We start from the raw sequence: 18,531 nt of genomic DNA on the forward strand, positions 1-18,531 counted from the left end.
TTTGAACTATCATGGTGCTTTATTAGGATTATAACTAAATTTACAGGACACAGAATTGATTTTTTAAAAAAATGAAAATCTGTAGGACTCCTTTAGTTATGGCTCTGGCAGCAGTGTTTGGTTGAACTGAGCACAGTGAATGTTAAGATGATATGAAAATGAAAATTTACATGGAAAAGAATGGGGAAGTGAACTGTTTAGTGTAAAGTCCAAAAAAAGGAAGCTGAGATGGGCTACTTCCTCCTTGGAGATAAAACACATTTGAAAAACAATTGCAATAAATAAAGAATACTCTGTGAGGGCGTGTACAATTCATATTGTTACAAGCAGCACAGAACATGGACATTGTAAACTGCATCAGATAAACGTGGATAGTTTATTCATGGATGTGTTTAATTCTGTCCTCAAAATCTGATGGCTTGGTTTAGTGGATATTGATAATAGAATCTCAATTAGACATAAGCACAATAAGAAACATTCTGACAATTACTGAGTGAGTGAAAAGTTATTCTTAGGAACTCAAACAAATTTAATGGTGTTTGAGGTAATATGTATAGTATCATTAGTAGTTAATTTATAATGTGTTAAATTATTGAGAAAGTAAAGATCAGTGTTCCAAATGCTACATATTTCTGAAATTGCCATATAAGGTAGAACAACATTTGAGGAATAGGGAATGGCTTATCTAATGGATATCTCTGTAGCATCTCAACTAATACTATTTTTTAAAGATTAAATTCATACCCAGATGTTTTTGAAAGATTGGGTGAATTTTAGGAGATATTGTATTGTATTCAGAGCCTACTCTGTCCCAAGAAAAAAAGGGGGGGGCACGCAACTATGGAAAACAAATACTGGCTCTGATTTCATAAATGGACAGAACCCTTGCTTTTGTGAAGATTTATTTCATCTAATCAAATTTCTTAAACAAATATTAATTTCCTGTAAACATATTAAAAATAGAGTTGATCACACAAAACTGCAGTATTATAGAGTAAGATACTGATTATCCTCTTCTGCTCAGATGGCAAAACCACTAGTTACTGACAATACACTGCTGATACATTCAACTGTTTAGAACTCAAAAACAAATATGTATTTATAGTACATTTGTAATGCATATGCATCTATCTACATGTCTGTATATATTGTGTTCAAATCATAATTTAAAATTTAGAAAGAAGGAAGATAGAGGAAAAATTCTTTTTTAAACAAATGATTTGTTCCATGGGTAGCATAACAAGCTGCAGTTTTTTAATTTCAAATTTCATTGTTCCCAGCCATCATGGCTAATGGAAAAAGACTGTGACAATTGTAATCCAACAAAAATATATTTATTTTAGAAATGGAAGGCATCAGGTTGCCTACCCAGTATGCAGGATAAAATAACATCTTCCAATTCCCAACATTTATTTTTCAAAATATTCTATACTTCACAACTGAACACTTCCTGAAATGGATGCAAAAATATCTTCTAGATATTTTGCCATGTTTCAGGGTCACTGTTAAATTAAATAAAGTGTAAGTTATGAAAGCATAGGCATTGTAACATTTCAGCCTAATTTATTACTAAGAGAAATCTCAGCTGTGAGTTATTTGCCCATGCATAGTTCTGCCAATATAAAATGTCCTATAGAGCGTTGTATTGCTTCATTTATCTCAACTTTTTTTTCCCTAATAAGTTTTAGATTGCTTTATTTTTATGTTTTTTAATATAGCACATTAACATTTGTAACAAATACTTGGGCGGGGATAGAAATTGTTGGAAGCAAAAGTTTTTTAAACTAAAAGTATTTATACTGCATTAATTCTATGCTAACTTTTGAGGTCTGAAATAACAATCCAACACTGGCTTTTAAACAATAAAATGTATCCTAAAGGGAAAGCTACCCTTGAAAAAAAGTAAACAAGAGTTTGTATCAAATCTTACCGTTTTGTTTCCTTAAGTTTGGTACATGTATTTTTAAACATAATACAGAATATTTGACAATATTCAAGAATTACACTCACCAATTACATATCAGGCAATAGAAATGAACCAAGAGAAAAGTAAAAGAAAGATTAGTCAAGATGTGAAAGATTACAGTAGAAAAAAATTGAAAGAATATTTCAAGTTTTAACTTGAAAAAGTTAATCTTCATTCATGCAATGAAAATGTAACACAATATGCTGTTTTCCTTAATTTAATGACTATGCAAGTTTCTGAAAAGTCAGAGACAAAATACATAGAAATCTATAAGTAAAAATATATCTACGGTACTAATTTAGTCTTCATATACAACATACAGACAACTCAGGCAAAGACAAGCTATATGAAACTTTTAGCTTGACTATTCTAATTATATAGAACCATTTGCAGCTCTCTGACACTATTTAATAAAACATATATCTAATGTGGTTAGTCATGGACATTAAGGAGCTAAATATATAAGATTATCTGCAAAATATATAAAAAAACCATGGGAAAACAAGACAAATATTAGTTTTTATAACAGAGTCATTTATATGATTCCTAAATAATAAAGATAAAAAAACTACAGGAAAAAAGGACTAAAAGAGGTTGAAATTGTCAAATATCCTAACTCGAGGATAAATGCAAGACTTCACTGGGATTACAATATATAGTAGTCCAAAATACAGGAAAGATCCAGAGAGTTAAGATACCAATAAATAACAATAGTGAATTTACTATGAAAATATTACCTTTGCTTTTCCTTCAAGAGCTCCAGTTCCAGCATATATTTTACTGACCGAGTCACCATTAACAGACCACATTGACCGAAAAACTTCCTGGAATCGAGTAACCAGCTGAGGTTTTTCAGCTAAGCCTAAAACTTCTAATTGTTTTGTTAGCATCTATAACGAAGTAATGAAAAAGTTAATTTAAACAATATCGACCAATTTAATTTAAAAAAAGCTTTTGGGCAATCTTATAAAACTGTTATTTTATCCGTTTCTAAAATTTATAGAAAACAGTATATTCTAATTATAGAATATATAATTGTAATTATAATTACAATTAGCAATGACAGGAAGATCTACAGAGTAAGATGAGCAAAAGCTTATGTTCCTGTCCTACAAAAATTATATTCTTCTTCTTTCCCGCCTTATTTATTTTAGACAGAATGAACACAAGCCAGCTTAGGTGTGGTTAAGGCTCCAGACTTATAGGTGGAAGCTCATCAGAGGGAGATTCAACCTGGAAATAAGGAGGAATTTCCTGATAGTAAGAACGATTAATCAATAGAAAAATTTGCCTCCAGGAGTTATGGGTGCTCCATTGCTGGAGATCTTTAAGAAAAGACTGGACAACCATTTGTCTGGGATGGTATAAGGCAGTGATGGCGAACCTTTTAGAGCCCGAGTGCCCAAACTACAACCCAAAACCCACTTATGCATCGTCGGGTGCCGAGTGGGCGTGGCCCATTGGGTGGGCATGGCCCATTGGGTGGGCGTGGATGCAGTGGTAACAGCAGACTGGGTGGGACTAAAAAGTTTAATCAATCAATTCCAACTTTGCAAGATCTTTTTTTTTCCTGCGAGAAGTTGAAATTGACTGATTGATTGAACCTTTTTTTTTTTTTTTGCACATGGCGGCGGAGGCCTAAAGCGAAAAGGTTTTATAAAACCCAGCTGAAGGCCTAGGACTGGGGCGACGGCGTGCGTGCCCACAGAGAGGGCTCTGAGTGCCGCCTCTGGCACCCGTGCCATAGGTTCGCCACCACTGGTATAAGGGCTCTGGACTAGAAGACCTCCAAGATTCCTTCCAACCCTATGATTCTATGACTAGAAACCAGGGAACTGAGTTCTACTCCTGTCTTAAACACAAAGCCAGATGGATGACTTTGGGCCAGTGCCTCACTCTTAGCCCTAGGAAGTAGGCTATAAGCCTCCTATTTTTCCCATAAGAACCCTGTGAAGTGAGTTGGGCTGAGAGATAATGACTGTCTCAAAGTCACCCAGTTATTTTTCATGATTAAGGAAGACCTAGAGAAACCACAGTATCCTGATTGCCAGGCCAGCACCTTAACCACTACGAGATCAGCTCTATAAAAAACAATTCAAATGCATGGTGAGGAGGGGAAACATGATGCAGATTCTATTTTGTTACATATTTTTCAACTGATTTCTTGTTTACCACAAACTATAATCTGAAAACTGAAAATTATTTCAGAACACTGTCAGAATCAGAAAGTAGGTTTGATATGGATTTCAAAATCTCATTTACAAATGCCAATTAGAATTTGCCACCTGGGACATAAGAAACAACTCTGGACACCAAGAGATGGATAAAACGGAGAATAGTTTGCAAAACAGCCACGTGTCTGCTTAATAATTAAAAAATAATGTATTCCCATGTATTCCAAATCAAGGTTTGACATTAAGATTATCGTGAAGAATTGGGACCATCTGCAAATAGAAACATGGGTACCGTATAATTTAAAAAAATGCTGAGACGATGAACGTGCCAGTAGATGTGTTTGATAGTATGCATATGGATGTAGGAGACAAATAAATAAATAGAAAAGTTAACCTCCATATATATTTTAATTAAAATATGTACTATTACATCTGGTTGTCCACTGAAAGCCTAATGCTATCTTCTACTCCTCAAATTTAGCAGGACTCTCCATGATATGTCCCCCCCATGATATTGCAAATACTTTCATACTCCAAAGGTTTTAATATTTTAATCAATGTTTTAATATTGCTATATTGCATTGGCAAGTTCTTCTCTACTGAGACTTTCACAGGATGCTTTTTTTAAAGCATGTTCAAGATATTTTTCATGGACACAGTTCTTTCTCTAATCACAATTCCTTCAATAGATGGCTGTTAAAAGAAGAGGTTAACAAAAAAATAAGCTTGTGAAAAATGTATTCAGGGAGATTTTTATATTGTGTATTATTTGTTGATATTTTCAGACTCTGACTGTAGGCGTTTGGTTCCTAAAATGTCAGTATTAGGAATGTTTGTAGCAGGAACTTTTTTTAGTTAACTGTTGCTTCCAATAAAGTAATTGTATAAATTTGTATAGATCTATTAACTCTGAAATGGAAACTTAACTGTACAAGGAAAATAAAGGACCAGATACCTGTATTGTTATGATTTGCTCAACAAAAAGACTAATTTATTAAACTTGTATGTCATGATTTATTGTCTTACAAAAACGAAAAATAAAATGGAAAAATAATTTATTCTCTTATAAGATGATTTAATATTTAAGATATATCATTCAATTAATATTAATTTCAATGTTTTCCCCCCAAACTATAATTGTGGAATACAATTAGGTTCTTACCTCTAAGCCAATAAATGCTTGCACACTATTTGTTCTATCTAGACAATCCAAGCAGTTTGTTCTTATAGTACCACTCTGTGAACTGCACCAAACACAAGAAGAATATTAAATAATCTGCATATAAACTAGAATCTCTCACAAAATGTTAGCCTGGACACCAAAGGTAAAGTGTTCCTTCACACACATTTGTGCAAAAGTGATAGGTCACAATGACTGTCACCATTTATACTGCAGTAGTGGAAAAAGACAGCTCAGGATAAACTGCATTATTATGGCAAAAGCAAAATATAATTTTCTATCTGCAAATTAACAGAAGTCAAATAACCAAACCTTTTAACGTCTTTTCCATCAAAATAAAAAAATCCACATTCAAAGAATTTCTGGATCTGCGGCTTAAGAACACTATGCAGCTTTTCTGCTTTTCCACCTTTCACCATTTGATGATAGTCAAAATTTACCATTTTGATGTCATTAGCATGTTCAGATGCCTTCAAGTGGCTCTGTTGAGATGGCAGAAGAAAAGACAAACAAGTCAGCGTCTGAAACCAGCAGACAGATGCCAGTGAAATCTTGTAAAAATACAATGCTGCCAGCAACTGTTATTTTAACTGTTTGGCTTTATTACTAATAGTTGTAAATGAACATTTTAATAAGTTCTAGATAAAATACCACGCTTCTATTAAAATTAGTGTAAGATACTTTTTGAAAATCAAGATGCTTTAGTGGGATTACTGACATATTACTACTGATACTTCATCCGTCATTTATTAAGATCTGATTTTTTTCTATAAAATCAGTGTTAATTCATTGCCATGATTTAAAAAATAATTTTAGATTATTAATATATTGTTTTACCAAATTAATAGAGGACTAATTTTAATTGGTTTATACTTTCAAGTTTCACTTATTTTTTTAAAATACAAAAGACAATCTTATTGGTATCAGAGAGAAAAAATTATTCAAGTGTTACACAGAAATGAGTTGCAAGGCAATCCAATTGTTCTATCTTTATGAATATAAGAGTTTGATAACTGTAGAACTTGTTCAATATTGCCAGAATGGCAAATTTAGTAAATTACAATATTCTTACCTGAAAAGCTTTGCTAAGCATATGCTCTCCTTCTTTTGAACCGAGAAGATTCACAATTATCTGATTACCATATATATTTTTAAGAGTATGAAAATGCCTGCAAAGTGAAAAAGGTCTGTTATCTTTGAGAGTGGTAAAAATCTAGCAACTTTAAACATCTGAGTGGAAGATGCTCTTAATCTTTAGCTACTACCAAACAGAAATCTGAAGCTTTTTTTCCATTTCCAACTGTGTAGTGTGGGTGAAATTAAATGGAAACTGTACAAAAGAATTGTAATCTTTAAGGCAAAGCTTATAACAGCTTATAGCAAAGCTTACTTTTGACATGGATTCATTACTCAGCAGAAAACAAAATATGATTGCGTTTAAACAATTAAGATCCTAATATAAATTATATGTTACAAAATGTTTAATCAGAGTTCAACAATGCATGAGTTAAACTTTAGGTTTGCTTTAGTTCCACTGAGATTAATCACTTATTGTGAAGATATATGATATTAAAATTAGAAATAAATCCATTCTTCTAGAAAAAATAATTTTACCTGTCAAAGGCTGGTGCATTTGCTTCAAACCCTCTTGACATTCTGACACGGTGAGATCCAACCTGAAACAGAAAAGCGATTTAATTATTTTGAATTTGGATTCATTTCTTGTTTCAGAAAAACATTTAGATTCAGCAAATTTTATTTCTAAACTACTGAAATTTCTACCCATTTCCACTGGAATCAAGTCCATCCATCTTGCTGCAGTTGAACTGCATGAACTGCCCCAAATATGATAATCTGAAGCTAGATACAGTAATTTGTGTCTTCAATGAGAATTCTGAATTTGTTCTATGATTTATTTTCTTGGTTTTCCATGGAATTCTTAGCAGTTTTCTCCAACACCAAATCTCAATTGGGGAAGTGGTAGCCCACCCAAGTCCAAAGGTGAAAAACCTTCAAGGTAAGGTGGGGGGGGGGGGAAACAGGGTGAGCAACTACAGCCACTCAGTCTTATCAGGACTGAGACTTCTAATCTTTATTTTCCAATATTTGAGATTTTTGTAAGAGGTTCCCCAACTCAGTGCTCCCTAAATCCTGGCTAGATATTATAGGTGTTAAAATACAAAACATTCAAAGAGGAAAGCTCTTTTAAAATCACTTGAGGTACAAATAAGTAAGATGGAAGCAAGTCTGATGTCTTCCTAAACAATAAATCTGACAATTTAAACAACTGTGTTTTCCACAGTCTCCAAACAGAGATGATTTCTTCTAGAATGTATTAGCTACCCGCCCTCTAAATAGTTTATTCAATTATTACAGGAAATGCAATGGAAAAATGATACCCTTCATACCTGTAAGCCAGGTTGCTCCCAAAATAATGGAATAGATCCACGAATTTGTATAAAAGAAGACACACATTCATCTAGAAATATCACCTGTTGGACATATATTTATTGTATTAATTTGCCTTAAAACAAATAACAAGGCAGGGTTTTTCTTTTGGTTTTTACATATTCTTCCACAGTTCTGCATATTTAAATTTTAACACTGAGAAAGTGCATTCTATGGATTAAAATGAAATTAACATTGAACAGTTATTTAAAATGCAGATAATCATTATTCTTCAGACTCCTCTGTTAGGTTATGGCAATTTCTCCCATGTGCAGTCCTTGGTGCTCTATGAGGTTGGTTGTTTTCAAGGTTTCATTACCCAAAGCTAAAAAGGAAACAAAAATACCAGAACACCTCCTTGCCACTAATCATCACCCAGATAAATAGGGATTAACACCACGATTAACACTAGACAAACAAAGAGTATCCTAATAAAGTAACTACTAATTCAAGAACTACCAAGGAGAAAACAACATCCCCACCAACAGTGACAGGGCAAGCTGCTGTGTATTAGAGACAAAATTCCATTCCCTTCTAGTTACCTAGTTGGATAATAAAATGTCTGCAAAAAAAACAACCAAGCTCAGAGAGTACCAAGTGCCACAATTCAATCCTGAGCTGCAACTCTTGGCTTGTTTACTTATTCGAAAAATTGCTATAGTGCCAAATCTTGCGCAACATACATTCAATAAATCTCTCTTCCTAGTGTATGCATTGAAAATTATTGCTTTAAAGCAGGGCTTTTCAACCAGTGGTACGGGTACCACCTGTGGTACATTGGCACCTGGCAGGTGGTACGCGATCATCCTAGAAAAGTGGTAGCGAGGGAGGGGAATGAACTGAACCGGTGGCAGCACCACACAAGCATGAGCGAGAGATGGCTGGAACTGCAGGGCTGTCAGGGCTCAGCGGAAGCGCCAGGATCAGCGCTAGGCTCCAGTTGGAGCTCGGCGCTGATCCTGGTGCTTCTGCTGAGCCCTGAAGAAGCACCAATCAGCTGGAAAGCAGCACTGATCCTGGCGCTTCTGCTGAGCCCTGAAGAAGTGCCGATCAGCTGGAATGTTGCAGCATCTCCAGGGTCTTATGATTTACATTCAGATGCTTGGCAACTGATTCATATTTATGATGGTCACAGTCATGTGAAGTGACCAAAACCACAGGGTCATGTGAAGTGACCAAAACCTGCTGCAACCACCCAGCAGACGGGGGGGGGGGATAAAAACCAAATATCCCCCACCCCACCTCCGCTGCCAATCCTCAACAGAAATGCTCACAACAATGAAAACCTCAGATAGGAGGAAGAACGCCGCCGGGCAGGCAGGCAGGTGTTTTGCTCGGCTGTGGCTTGGGGGGGCACTTTTTTCAGTGCCATTGTAACTTCGAACAGTCACTAAGCGAACTGTTGTAAGTCGAGGACTACCTGTACTTCATCACTTTTTTCCTTTTTGGGTCATCAAGTTTTTGACACCTTGCTAGGCGACTGGTGGTACTCGGATATTGCCATATCCTAAAAGTGGTACAATGGGTGAAAAGGTTGAAAAGCCCTGCTTTAAAGGGCAAATTTATACAGAAATCTAAAAATAATAATAAGGCTGATTTTGTTTCTATGCCCTGTGATTTCAAATCCATACTATTATGACAAAAACCATGCAATGTGTCTTTTGCAGATATGGTTTGATTGCTATCACCTACAGAAAAATTCCCAATTTACATACTTTAATTAATTTAATGAATAATTAAACCCTTATCATACCTGCTCTGTCTCAACAAAATTGGCTACATGGCCATCATCATTTGTTCCTCGAACATTAAATCTGGTCCCAGCTCGCTCACAGCTTAGTCGAGAAATAATGCAAGCCTTTGCTTGTTTGTGAGCTGCATAAATAGTTCTAATCTCCACTCCTCCACACATGAGTCGTAATAGCCAGTCATCACACTTCACTCCATAATGTTTCAGATGCAAATGCAATGATTGATTCCTATCAGAAAATTAAGGAACTTAATTTAATTCCAAAATTAAGTTTAAACCAATATATAAACCATGTACGTATAAAAATAATTCCAATATGTGAATTTAGGAAACTAGAAGGAAAGTATAAAAATCATTCAGACTTAAAAATGTACATTTGAAGGAAATTCAAAACATTTCAGATATTTCTACGTCGAACAATATTTCATAAATTAGACTCAATAAATTACATTCAACAAATTTCAGAGTTTACGAAAATTTCATTAGGCATTTCAAATGAAAACTTACAGAGAAAGCTTAAATGAAAATAGCAGATGGAATTTCCCATTTAACACATTACTTGAGAATATTTTTTTCCAACCATTTACAGCCTACTAGTATGCTTGCTTCTCCAGATTAATACTGAGTATACTGAATAAGGTTTATTTTCATGTGAATATACAAAGAATTGGAGAATATTTGAACAATAAAGTGATAACAAAAGACTACACATTTAAATCAGAGAAGTCTTAAAGACTTCTGTGGAGTGCTTTAAACTGTGCCTGTAATTTTTTGGGTAAATGTTTAAAACCCATTTCTAAACTCAGATTTGTGTTTTTTCCCATACATAGAGACTAAATGATCAAGAAAAATTGTTTCCACTATCACTGCAAGATTTGATTTTTTAAAAATAATATATTGCTTTAAGAAAAAAGAAATTGACAATTTTTAAAAAGAGGATAAGTAAAAATCACGAGACATTTCATAATGCAGCTACGTAACCTAACATAACGAATAGATCTTTTAAAACAAAACTCACCAGAAAAACCTATTATCAGTGCTTTCTTCTTGCATGTTACGATGAGCATTCAGACTAAGATCTAAACTGACTCCAGTAGAAGACCAAGCAAAATAAAAGTTTCCTGAATTCAAGACTTTGCGCACTTCAGAGACACGTTCCTCATCTGAAGGATCAGTTCTTAGTGATATCAAATCAGTGGAAGTAACACGAAAAACTTCAGAATCTTGAATTTTTCCAACGGACATGCATCCTGTGACAAGTACTAAATAATGCAGTAATGTATCTCCTGTAATAAATGAAGTAACTGATTACTATACTTCAAGAAAAAATAATTTGTTGTTTTACTCTTTCAGTACAGAACTGAATTATTTTAAAATAATTACTCAGCATATACATTTTGTAGTAATTGATTTTCAACTCATTCAATAACATCTTGATGTGCAAACAAAATTACTCAACTTCTCTGAAATGTGAAAATACTAACTTACAAAAAGACATCAAGAGCAATCTCAAAGAAATTCTAACAACCATTATTTTTCTGAAGTGAAAAAATAGACAATTTCCCAAATAAAAAAACAGAAGGTACTTACCAAGATTTAATCTTAATACTCCTAGGAGTCCATATGCATCCATTACCTTAGAGTACATATTCTTGATTGCCTCTTTCTCAGCAGATGCTGTTTAAAGAAATGTTCGAAGTTTACATTACATCTGTCAAAAAGTTTGTTTAGAAATTCATTCTAAAGTGCTTCATTTTGCTTCAAAGGACTTACAATTCAAAATAAGCAACTGAATTTGCATATATGATCGGATACTTAAGAAAATAGATGAATGTATATGCTTTAGAACAGAGCTATCAAACTGTTTTGCAGAACTCTTGCGAGATTTTGCAAGAACCTGAGGGGTTCCATGAGAAATTACAGATAAGTCTTCAACTTACAACCTTTAGTTCAACAACTATTCAAAGTCATGATGGTGCTGAACAAGTCCTAAAAGCTACAACCATTGCAGCAACCCCGCTGTCCACAAGTCCAATATTCGGGAACTTGGCAATTTAAGCCTGCAGAAGCACTTCAACTTTCCCCACCCACCTCCCCCATATATGCTCTTTTGGCCCGTACATGCCATGGCCCCTGCTGTTCTAGCTGACCGTTATTGTCTTCTTCCAGCTATGACCAAGCACAACTGGTTTGGTTCTTTGAGAGGCCACTGTAGGCTGCACAACATTTTCTTTCCACGATCGTGCATGGTAGTTTCCTTGTACCAGCTGGAGAAGATGGCCTCGTGTGGCCAGCAAGCTGCCTTGCAAAGGGTCAGGGCAGCCACATCTTATCAGCAGTAGGAGCAAAAAGACAGCAAAGGTCAGCTGGGATGGCAGAGTGCAAAGCGACAAAGCAGCTGGGCTGGGGCAGCTGGGGCTATGCTACTGGGCTGCAGCTTTGTGCTGTGCTACTGGAGCTTCCTGAGGCAGTTGGGGCTTCCTGGGACGGAATGGGACAACCCGCCACGGGTCAACTCGCCGCGGGACAACTCGCTGTGGCCAATTCGCCACAGTCAACTTTCCTTGGCCAACTCGCAACAGGACAACTCGCGGGACAATTCAACAATTCAATTCAATTTAAAAAATATTTTAATTTTTGTCATTCACATTTCATTGTGTCCCTCCTTTGGCATCCTTTCTTTAATGATTCTATTCCACTATTTGTTCAATATTAATGTAACTCTTGTCCTGCGGCAAGTTGGCCATGGTGAGTTGTCCCGCGGCGAGTTGGCCACAGCAAATTGGCTGCAACAAGTTGGCTATGGCGAGTTGGCAGCGGAGAGTTGTCACAGACCCTCCCAGGATGTTTCACCTTCACCCCATGCTGTTGGGAGCTTCCTGAGAGGCTGTGGTTGGACTGGAGAAGCTGCATCTTCACACTGTGCTGAACCTCAGGGGTCTTTTACTATGCCTCTTGATCAAGAGTTATGGGAAGTTTTTTTAACCCGCCGTTAGAATACACCAATTTCTGATATGCAACAAGCATTCATTATAGCAACTCTAAGCAAATTTTAATACTTTGGTTACAGCATGTATCATGGTTGGGATCCAAAGAGGGGTGTTGGGGTTTTTTTTGGATAAGCAAGGAGAAAAGCTTGGATTGAGCCAGGAGGAATTTTGAATGTTATAACTGCTGTATTTCCAAGTTACTTTAAAAAAAAACCCAACGACCTATAGATTAAGCAATTCAAATCACTTTTTAATGTGCCAATCATTTGCATAATGTTTTGCATACCAAACCCAAGAATTGGGAGGAAGAGGCCTATACTGCAATGATAATGGGTTTGCTAACAGCTTTGATAACCATTTATTTCATCAAGACCAAATATGTTTTATTTCATGGCAGCAATAAAACATATTTCTTAATACAAAAGACAGTATGAATTGAAGCAAATTCTAATTGCTGAATGTCAAAAAAAAGAGAAAACTGTTTTTTCATACTACTACATACTACAACATTTTACAAGCAATGATGCTATTATACAATTTAATGTATTTTCCCTTATTTTAAATGGCTGAAGTCTCATGAGATCTCATGTAATAATCAGTGGATAGCATCTCTGGATATCATGGTATTCGTGTATGATTCTACATTGCTTGATCCTGCATTAATTTATAAACTCTAGTATTCATTTCTGAACAGGTTCAAGTATAATGAAACTATTCTTAGAAGCTTTCTTTTTCACTTAGCTATATCCTTTAATTTAAATCTCTTGACTAAAAATATTAAATATCTGCTAACAGACATAATTATCTTATCTGTTCAATTGTGTCAATTCTCAGCAATTCTATGGACTAGTTTTCTCCACATTTTCCAGTCTTGTATGGCTTCTTTCAGTTGTTTTATGCTCTTGTTGATGTCAGTTTTGATGGTGTTTAGCCCCATGATTTTTTTATTGTTGACCATTCCAAGCATAATTGCCTTTTCTAGTGAGATGGCTGCATGATATGGTCAGAGTAAGGTGCAATTTTGAGATTTTATCTTTCAGAGATATGTCTGGTTTTATATGGCCAGTAATTGCTTGTCCCTTTTGCCATTCAAGGAATGCACAGGAGCCATTTAAAACACCACAGCTTGAATTATTCAATATTCTTCCTATCTACTTTTTTCATGGTTCAGTTTTCATAACTGCAGATAGCTATGGGAAACACAAGAGTGCAGACTAATCTGCATTGCTAGGCTGATGTTCTACCATTTTTGTATTCAATTCATGCTCATCACTGCTGTGTGACTCAGTGTGATTTGACGCTTTATTTCTGGACTGTATTCACTGCTTTGATCAATCTGTCATCAAAGGAAAATGAATTCATGCATGCATTTGATCTCTTCACTGTCATTTGTTACTTTGACATTTCCATTCTTTGAGGTGGTCATGTCAGACTTAAGTCCAGAAACAAAACAGTGAGATCCAATCAAATCCAATTCTTTATTTACTTACAACCAATAGTCAGTTGGAATTTCCCATTTAACACATTATTTGAGAATATTCTTTCCAACCATTTACAGCCTACTAGTATGCTTGCTTCTCTGGATTAATGCTGTCTATATTGAATAAGGTTTATTTTCATGTGAATATACAAAGAATTGGAGAATATTTGAACAATAAAGTGATAACAAAACACTACACATTTAAAACAGAGAAGTCTTAAAGACTTCTATGGAGTGCTTTAAACTGTGTCTTGCCAAATTATAGCTGCAACTTTCTAAGCTATTAGATAGAATCAAGAGAGATTCTACGGTGTGGTTACCCAAACCTCTTCCACTCCCCCAGCTTGGGACTACACTGTCTCTTGATCCAGGTCTTTTTCTGAGAAAGTTCTGATCCTCCCCTTCTGCTGCTGCAAGTGCACATTCCATCACATGCAATAAGCTTGGTCTTTTTGACATTTAGGAAGAGGTCAAATTTCTTGTCTTCTGTAATCCTATTGACCAGATGTTTCAGGCCTCTTAATTTCTGAGAGTTGTATCATCGGCATATGGAATATTGTTGATGAACCTTCCTTCAATCTTGACACTGATTTTTGATTCATCAAGTTCCAACCATGATCACTTTGGCATGTAGGTAGAGTAAGAAAGGTGAAAGAATGCAACCTTGACATACTCCTTTTTCTATTTTGAAGAGTTACTTTGTGGTAAGATGGGCAGCTAATATATTTTACAAAAAAATAAAATTTTGAACTACCGTAATCTGTGTCTCCATGTGGTGTTTGCACACTAACCTCCTGATTTGTGCATAGTGATTGCACCAAAATAATGAAATGGGTTGGCACAGCTTATGGTGATTATCACAATCAAAAGCTTTCTTGTACTCAATAAAGCTTATGTAGATGAACTTTTGATATTATTGAGATTTTTCCATGATCCAGCATGGATTTGCAATATGTCACGAGTGCCAAAACCCCTATTGAATCCAGTATGAACATCTGATAATTCACTGTCAATGGTTAGCATTAGACTTGTTCTATGATCTTAAAAAGAATCTTGTTAGCATGAGGGATGAGGGCAATTATCTGCTAATTGGAGAAATCCTTGGATTCGCCCTTTTCTGGCAATGGAATGAAAACCAATTGTTTCCAATCCTGTGGCTATGCATTTGTTTGCAAAATTTTCTGGCGCAAGGCTCTGATGGTAGTGGATGATATAGACCTCAGTAATTCTGTGGAGATAGTATCAACACATGGGGTCTTTGTTGTTTTGACAGTTGGCTCATTGCCCACATTTATTCCTGAAGGATGATTAGTTCTATTTCTGCTTCCTTTTCCTCATCACCTTGAGGAGTCTGGGCCACTTTGTTGCTGCCATAAAACTCTTCTGTATTATCTCATCATCTGTCTCCCTATTAGTTAGACAGTTGTTTTTGATGATGCTTTTATGAGCAGTAAATGGTGCCCAAATCCTTTTGACTTGCAAAACTACTTTCCTGATGTGGACCTTCATGCATTCCTTTCTAGCTGCTTGTAACAGTTGTCCTGGTATGTTGTCTTTCCTTGCTACTCCTTAGAAATCCACATTCAATCTCCTTGCTTCTTCCTGTTTGACCGCTGCTTTGGCTACTTTTCTTCACTTGGCCATTCTGGTTTTATCTGAGAGCCACCTACACTTTTTCTCTGGCTTCTTGGACGGTATGTGTTGGACTGCTGTTTTAAGGATAGTCAATTAATTTTTTTGCTACAATTTGTTGGGCATCTTCTCAGCAACATCCAGCAGTTCAAACCTATTTTTTAACTCAATTGCACATGTAGAAGAGGTTTTGGTGATGTTAAACTTCTTCAGGGACTTTGTATTTTTGATTTGCATAATTTGATTCTGATCTTAGCTACCACCAATTCATGATCTGAACTGCAATCAGCACCTGGGTATATCCTGACAGGGAGGACTGAACTGGACCAATGATAGTCCATATAGGACACAGTTGATCTTATGATGGTGCAGTTTATTTGGTGAGGTCCAAGTGTATAAGCACACTTGTGCTGTTTGAACCAGGTATTCATAATTCAAAATCAATTTCCATGGAAAAATTGAACCAATGAATTCCACCAGTTTTTTCAATGCTGGCGCACAAACCCTCTATTTTAAACTCCATTGCATCAATCGTTGGGGCATAGACTGGACAACTATGATTTTGAGGAGTTTGACAGATTTGGATGATAAAAAAATGTGACGATTAGCTGTTGGGAAGTTTTACACTGCTTGGGTAAGTTTCCTGCTTGTGATAATGCCACTTTATTCATTTTTCTGATGTCATATCCCAAGTAATATATAGTGAAATCCCCAGACTGGAAATAGATATCGTCTATACAATGTAGTTCACTAATGCTTAGGAGATAAAGGTTATCTTCTGTTTGATGATTTATCCTGACTCATTCCTCAGACATTCCACGATACCACCAAATATGCCAATGTACAGCACAGATCCTTGCTTTCATCAATGCCTGCCTCAATCCTGCTGGATTTACCCCAGGCACATTATTAATGCTTTGACTACTCACTGCAGATCCTTGCTCTTCCCTCCTAGCTTGTTGCATACTGTGTGGCCCAGGGATCCTTCCATTTGGCACCATTTCTGATTAATTTGAAAGCCTTTCTATATTTTTTTCTTGGCAAAGTTTTTACGAGGTAAGTTGCCAGCTTTTATCTCAACCATCCCCATTTATCTAGGGTTGAGACTGGCATGCAAATATTAGATAAGTTTATCTAGTAAGTTTAAAACAAAAATTCATATTTAGAGTTGCTAACCATTTTAGCAGCTATTGCAGAAGCAGAAGTTGATGTTGCAACATCTAACAATGCATCAACAACATATCCCAGACAAGTTAAAAGCAGCTTTATATCACTTTATATCACATCAAATAGAAAGAAATAAACCCTATATCTTTCTTTTCAAAAAGAAAATAATGTAAAAAAAAATATAATGTAGCTTATTTATAAAAATCAGAGTAATTTATCTCGTATGCTTTTGAATTTGAATTGGGCCAGTGTAACCACTAAGTATGGAAATTAGAATTCAAGCAATATTTGTATCTGTTTGCAGATTCAAGCCTTTCAGAAAATCATCAGCACAACTGGTAAGTTGGATGTGGCAGACCAGTGGAGAGGATGGTTTGGATTTTACTTCTCTAGCATTCTCAACTGCATTAATTTTGTTTGTTGTGAGAAGTCGTCATAGGTTGGGTATGGTGTAGGTGTTCAGTTTGATCCCCAATTGCAAGCCAATTGAACATGCCACCTATAAGCTATTCTCTCTCTCCAAAATAATAAAAATAATAATTCATAGCATCATTATTAGCCATACTGGCTGGTCTATTATGAATTATGTTTCAGTCATATCTGGTAGACTACATTTAGCACAATGTCCAAAAATTAATTAACTAATTAATTAGTTCTTCTGTCTTTCGATCTATCTATTCTAATAAAATATGCTAATCAGAAAACTGCAATGTGAAAGAATAAAAAGATTAGAAATCATTAGACAGATGAAGTTACTAGCCCAACACAAATGGTGACTCAACACCATTTGTTCTGTCTGTTTTAATTTTTTATTTTTGTACATATTATCAGCAATCTGCTTATATCTACAGTGATTTTCAACTTACAGAGAACAGCCACAGCTCCAGATTCAAACATGAGACATTCTTCCTTGTTTCTGGCTTCTACAATTACACTGAATGGTGGTGGGTCCAGTTTATGATAGATACGATAGCCTTTACTGAATGCCATTTTTCTTTTATCAAAGACAGAACTGTACAGCAAAGTCAAAAAAGAAAACACAAGATTTTTCTAAATATTTAAAGATATCCATAATCAAACTATCTTAAGTTAATGTCATTTCAACTAATAGAACATATTCTGAATTTATATGCACTTAACTCGTCATCATTATACTCACCTGATTAATGCAAGATATCACATCATAATAAGATTCAATTGATGATCTAAAGTAATTAATAAATATAACCATTGTTACTTAATATTATGTTATTCAAACATTTATCTACCCTAATTATTATTTTCAGCTCAGATTACTATTACATGTTTTTATGCCTTCTTTAAAAACAACACAGGAACTTTGAAGTGACTGTTCCAACACAATGGAAATTTTTCTGAAGATAGGCTATTTGCCTCTACTGCTACTCATCTTTTAAGTATCTAAAATAAACTTTTACTAAGCTCCTTCAGATGTTGCTTTTTAAACATCTGAAAGGATTGTTTTCATGCTAATATTAGTTTTATATATTTCTATAGTTAGAATTTTAAAAGCTATCAGCACTTGAAAAAAATGATATTTTTCATAATATTGTTTCCAGGGTGGATCTGATTTAAATCAAGTCAATTTAAATCACGATTTAAATCACTAGTAAAAAGGCTTGATTTAAATCAAGTTGATTTAAATCAGAATTTTTAAAGAGCAACGGTCATCTCTGTCCCGCAGCAGCTCCTTCTCTGACCCGCTGTCCCATTCACTTTAATGGGA

General features: G+C 35.2%; 1 protein-coding gene across 1 annotated transcript in view; it reads right to left on the minus strand.

Moving 5' to 3' along the window:
- The window catches only part of SYNJ1 (synaptojanin 1), a 57,544-nt gene that overhangs the window by 35,992 nt on the left and 3,021 nt on the right, over positions 1 to 18,531 (minus strand). The window contains exons 2-12 of the mRNA XM_015819487.1: positions 17,947 to 17,992; positions 17,654 to 17,799; positions 11,109 to 11,195; positions 10,537 to 10,804; positions 9,522 to 9,747; positions 7,729 to 7,812; positions 6,935 to 6,996; positions 6,393 to 6,489; positions 5,633 to 5,802; positions 5,303 to 5,384; positions 2,704 to 2,856 (exon numbers count right to left, since the gene is read on the minus strand). Of these exons, the coding sequence (XP_015674973.1) occupies positions 2,704 to 2,856; positions 5,303 to 5,384; positions 5,633 to 5,802; positions 6,393 to 6,489; positions 6,935 to 6,996; positions 7,729 to 7,812; positions 9,522 to 9,747; positions 10,537 to 10,804; positions 11,109 to 11,195; positions 17,654 to 17,777 (1,353 nt within the window). The 5' untranslated portion in view covers positions 17,778 to 17,799; positions 17,947 to 17,992. The remainder of the gene's footprint in view (positions 1 to 2,703; positions 2,857 to 5,302; positions 5,385 to 5,632; positions 5,803 to 6,392; positions 6,490 to 6,934; positions 6,997 to 7,728; positions 7,813 to 9,521; positions 9,748 to 10,536; positions 10,805 to 11,108; positions 11,196 to 17,653; positions 17,800 to 17,946; positions 17,993 to 18,531) is intronic.

The sequence above is a fragment of the Protobothrops mucrosquamatus genome, unplaced genomic scaffold (genome assembly GCF_001527695.2).
Source record: "Protobothrops mucrosquamatus isolate PMUCROS unplaced genomic scaffold, P.Mucros_1.0 scaffold_149, whole genome shotgun sequence".
NCBI classification, from domain to species: Eukaryota; Metazoa; Chordata; class Lepidosauria; order Squamata; family Viperidae; genus Protobothrops; species Protobothrops mucrosquamatus.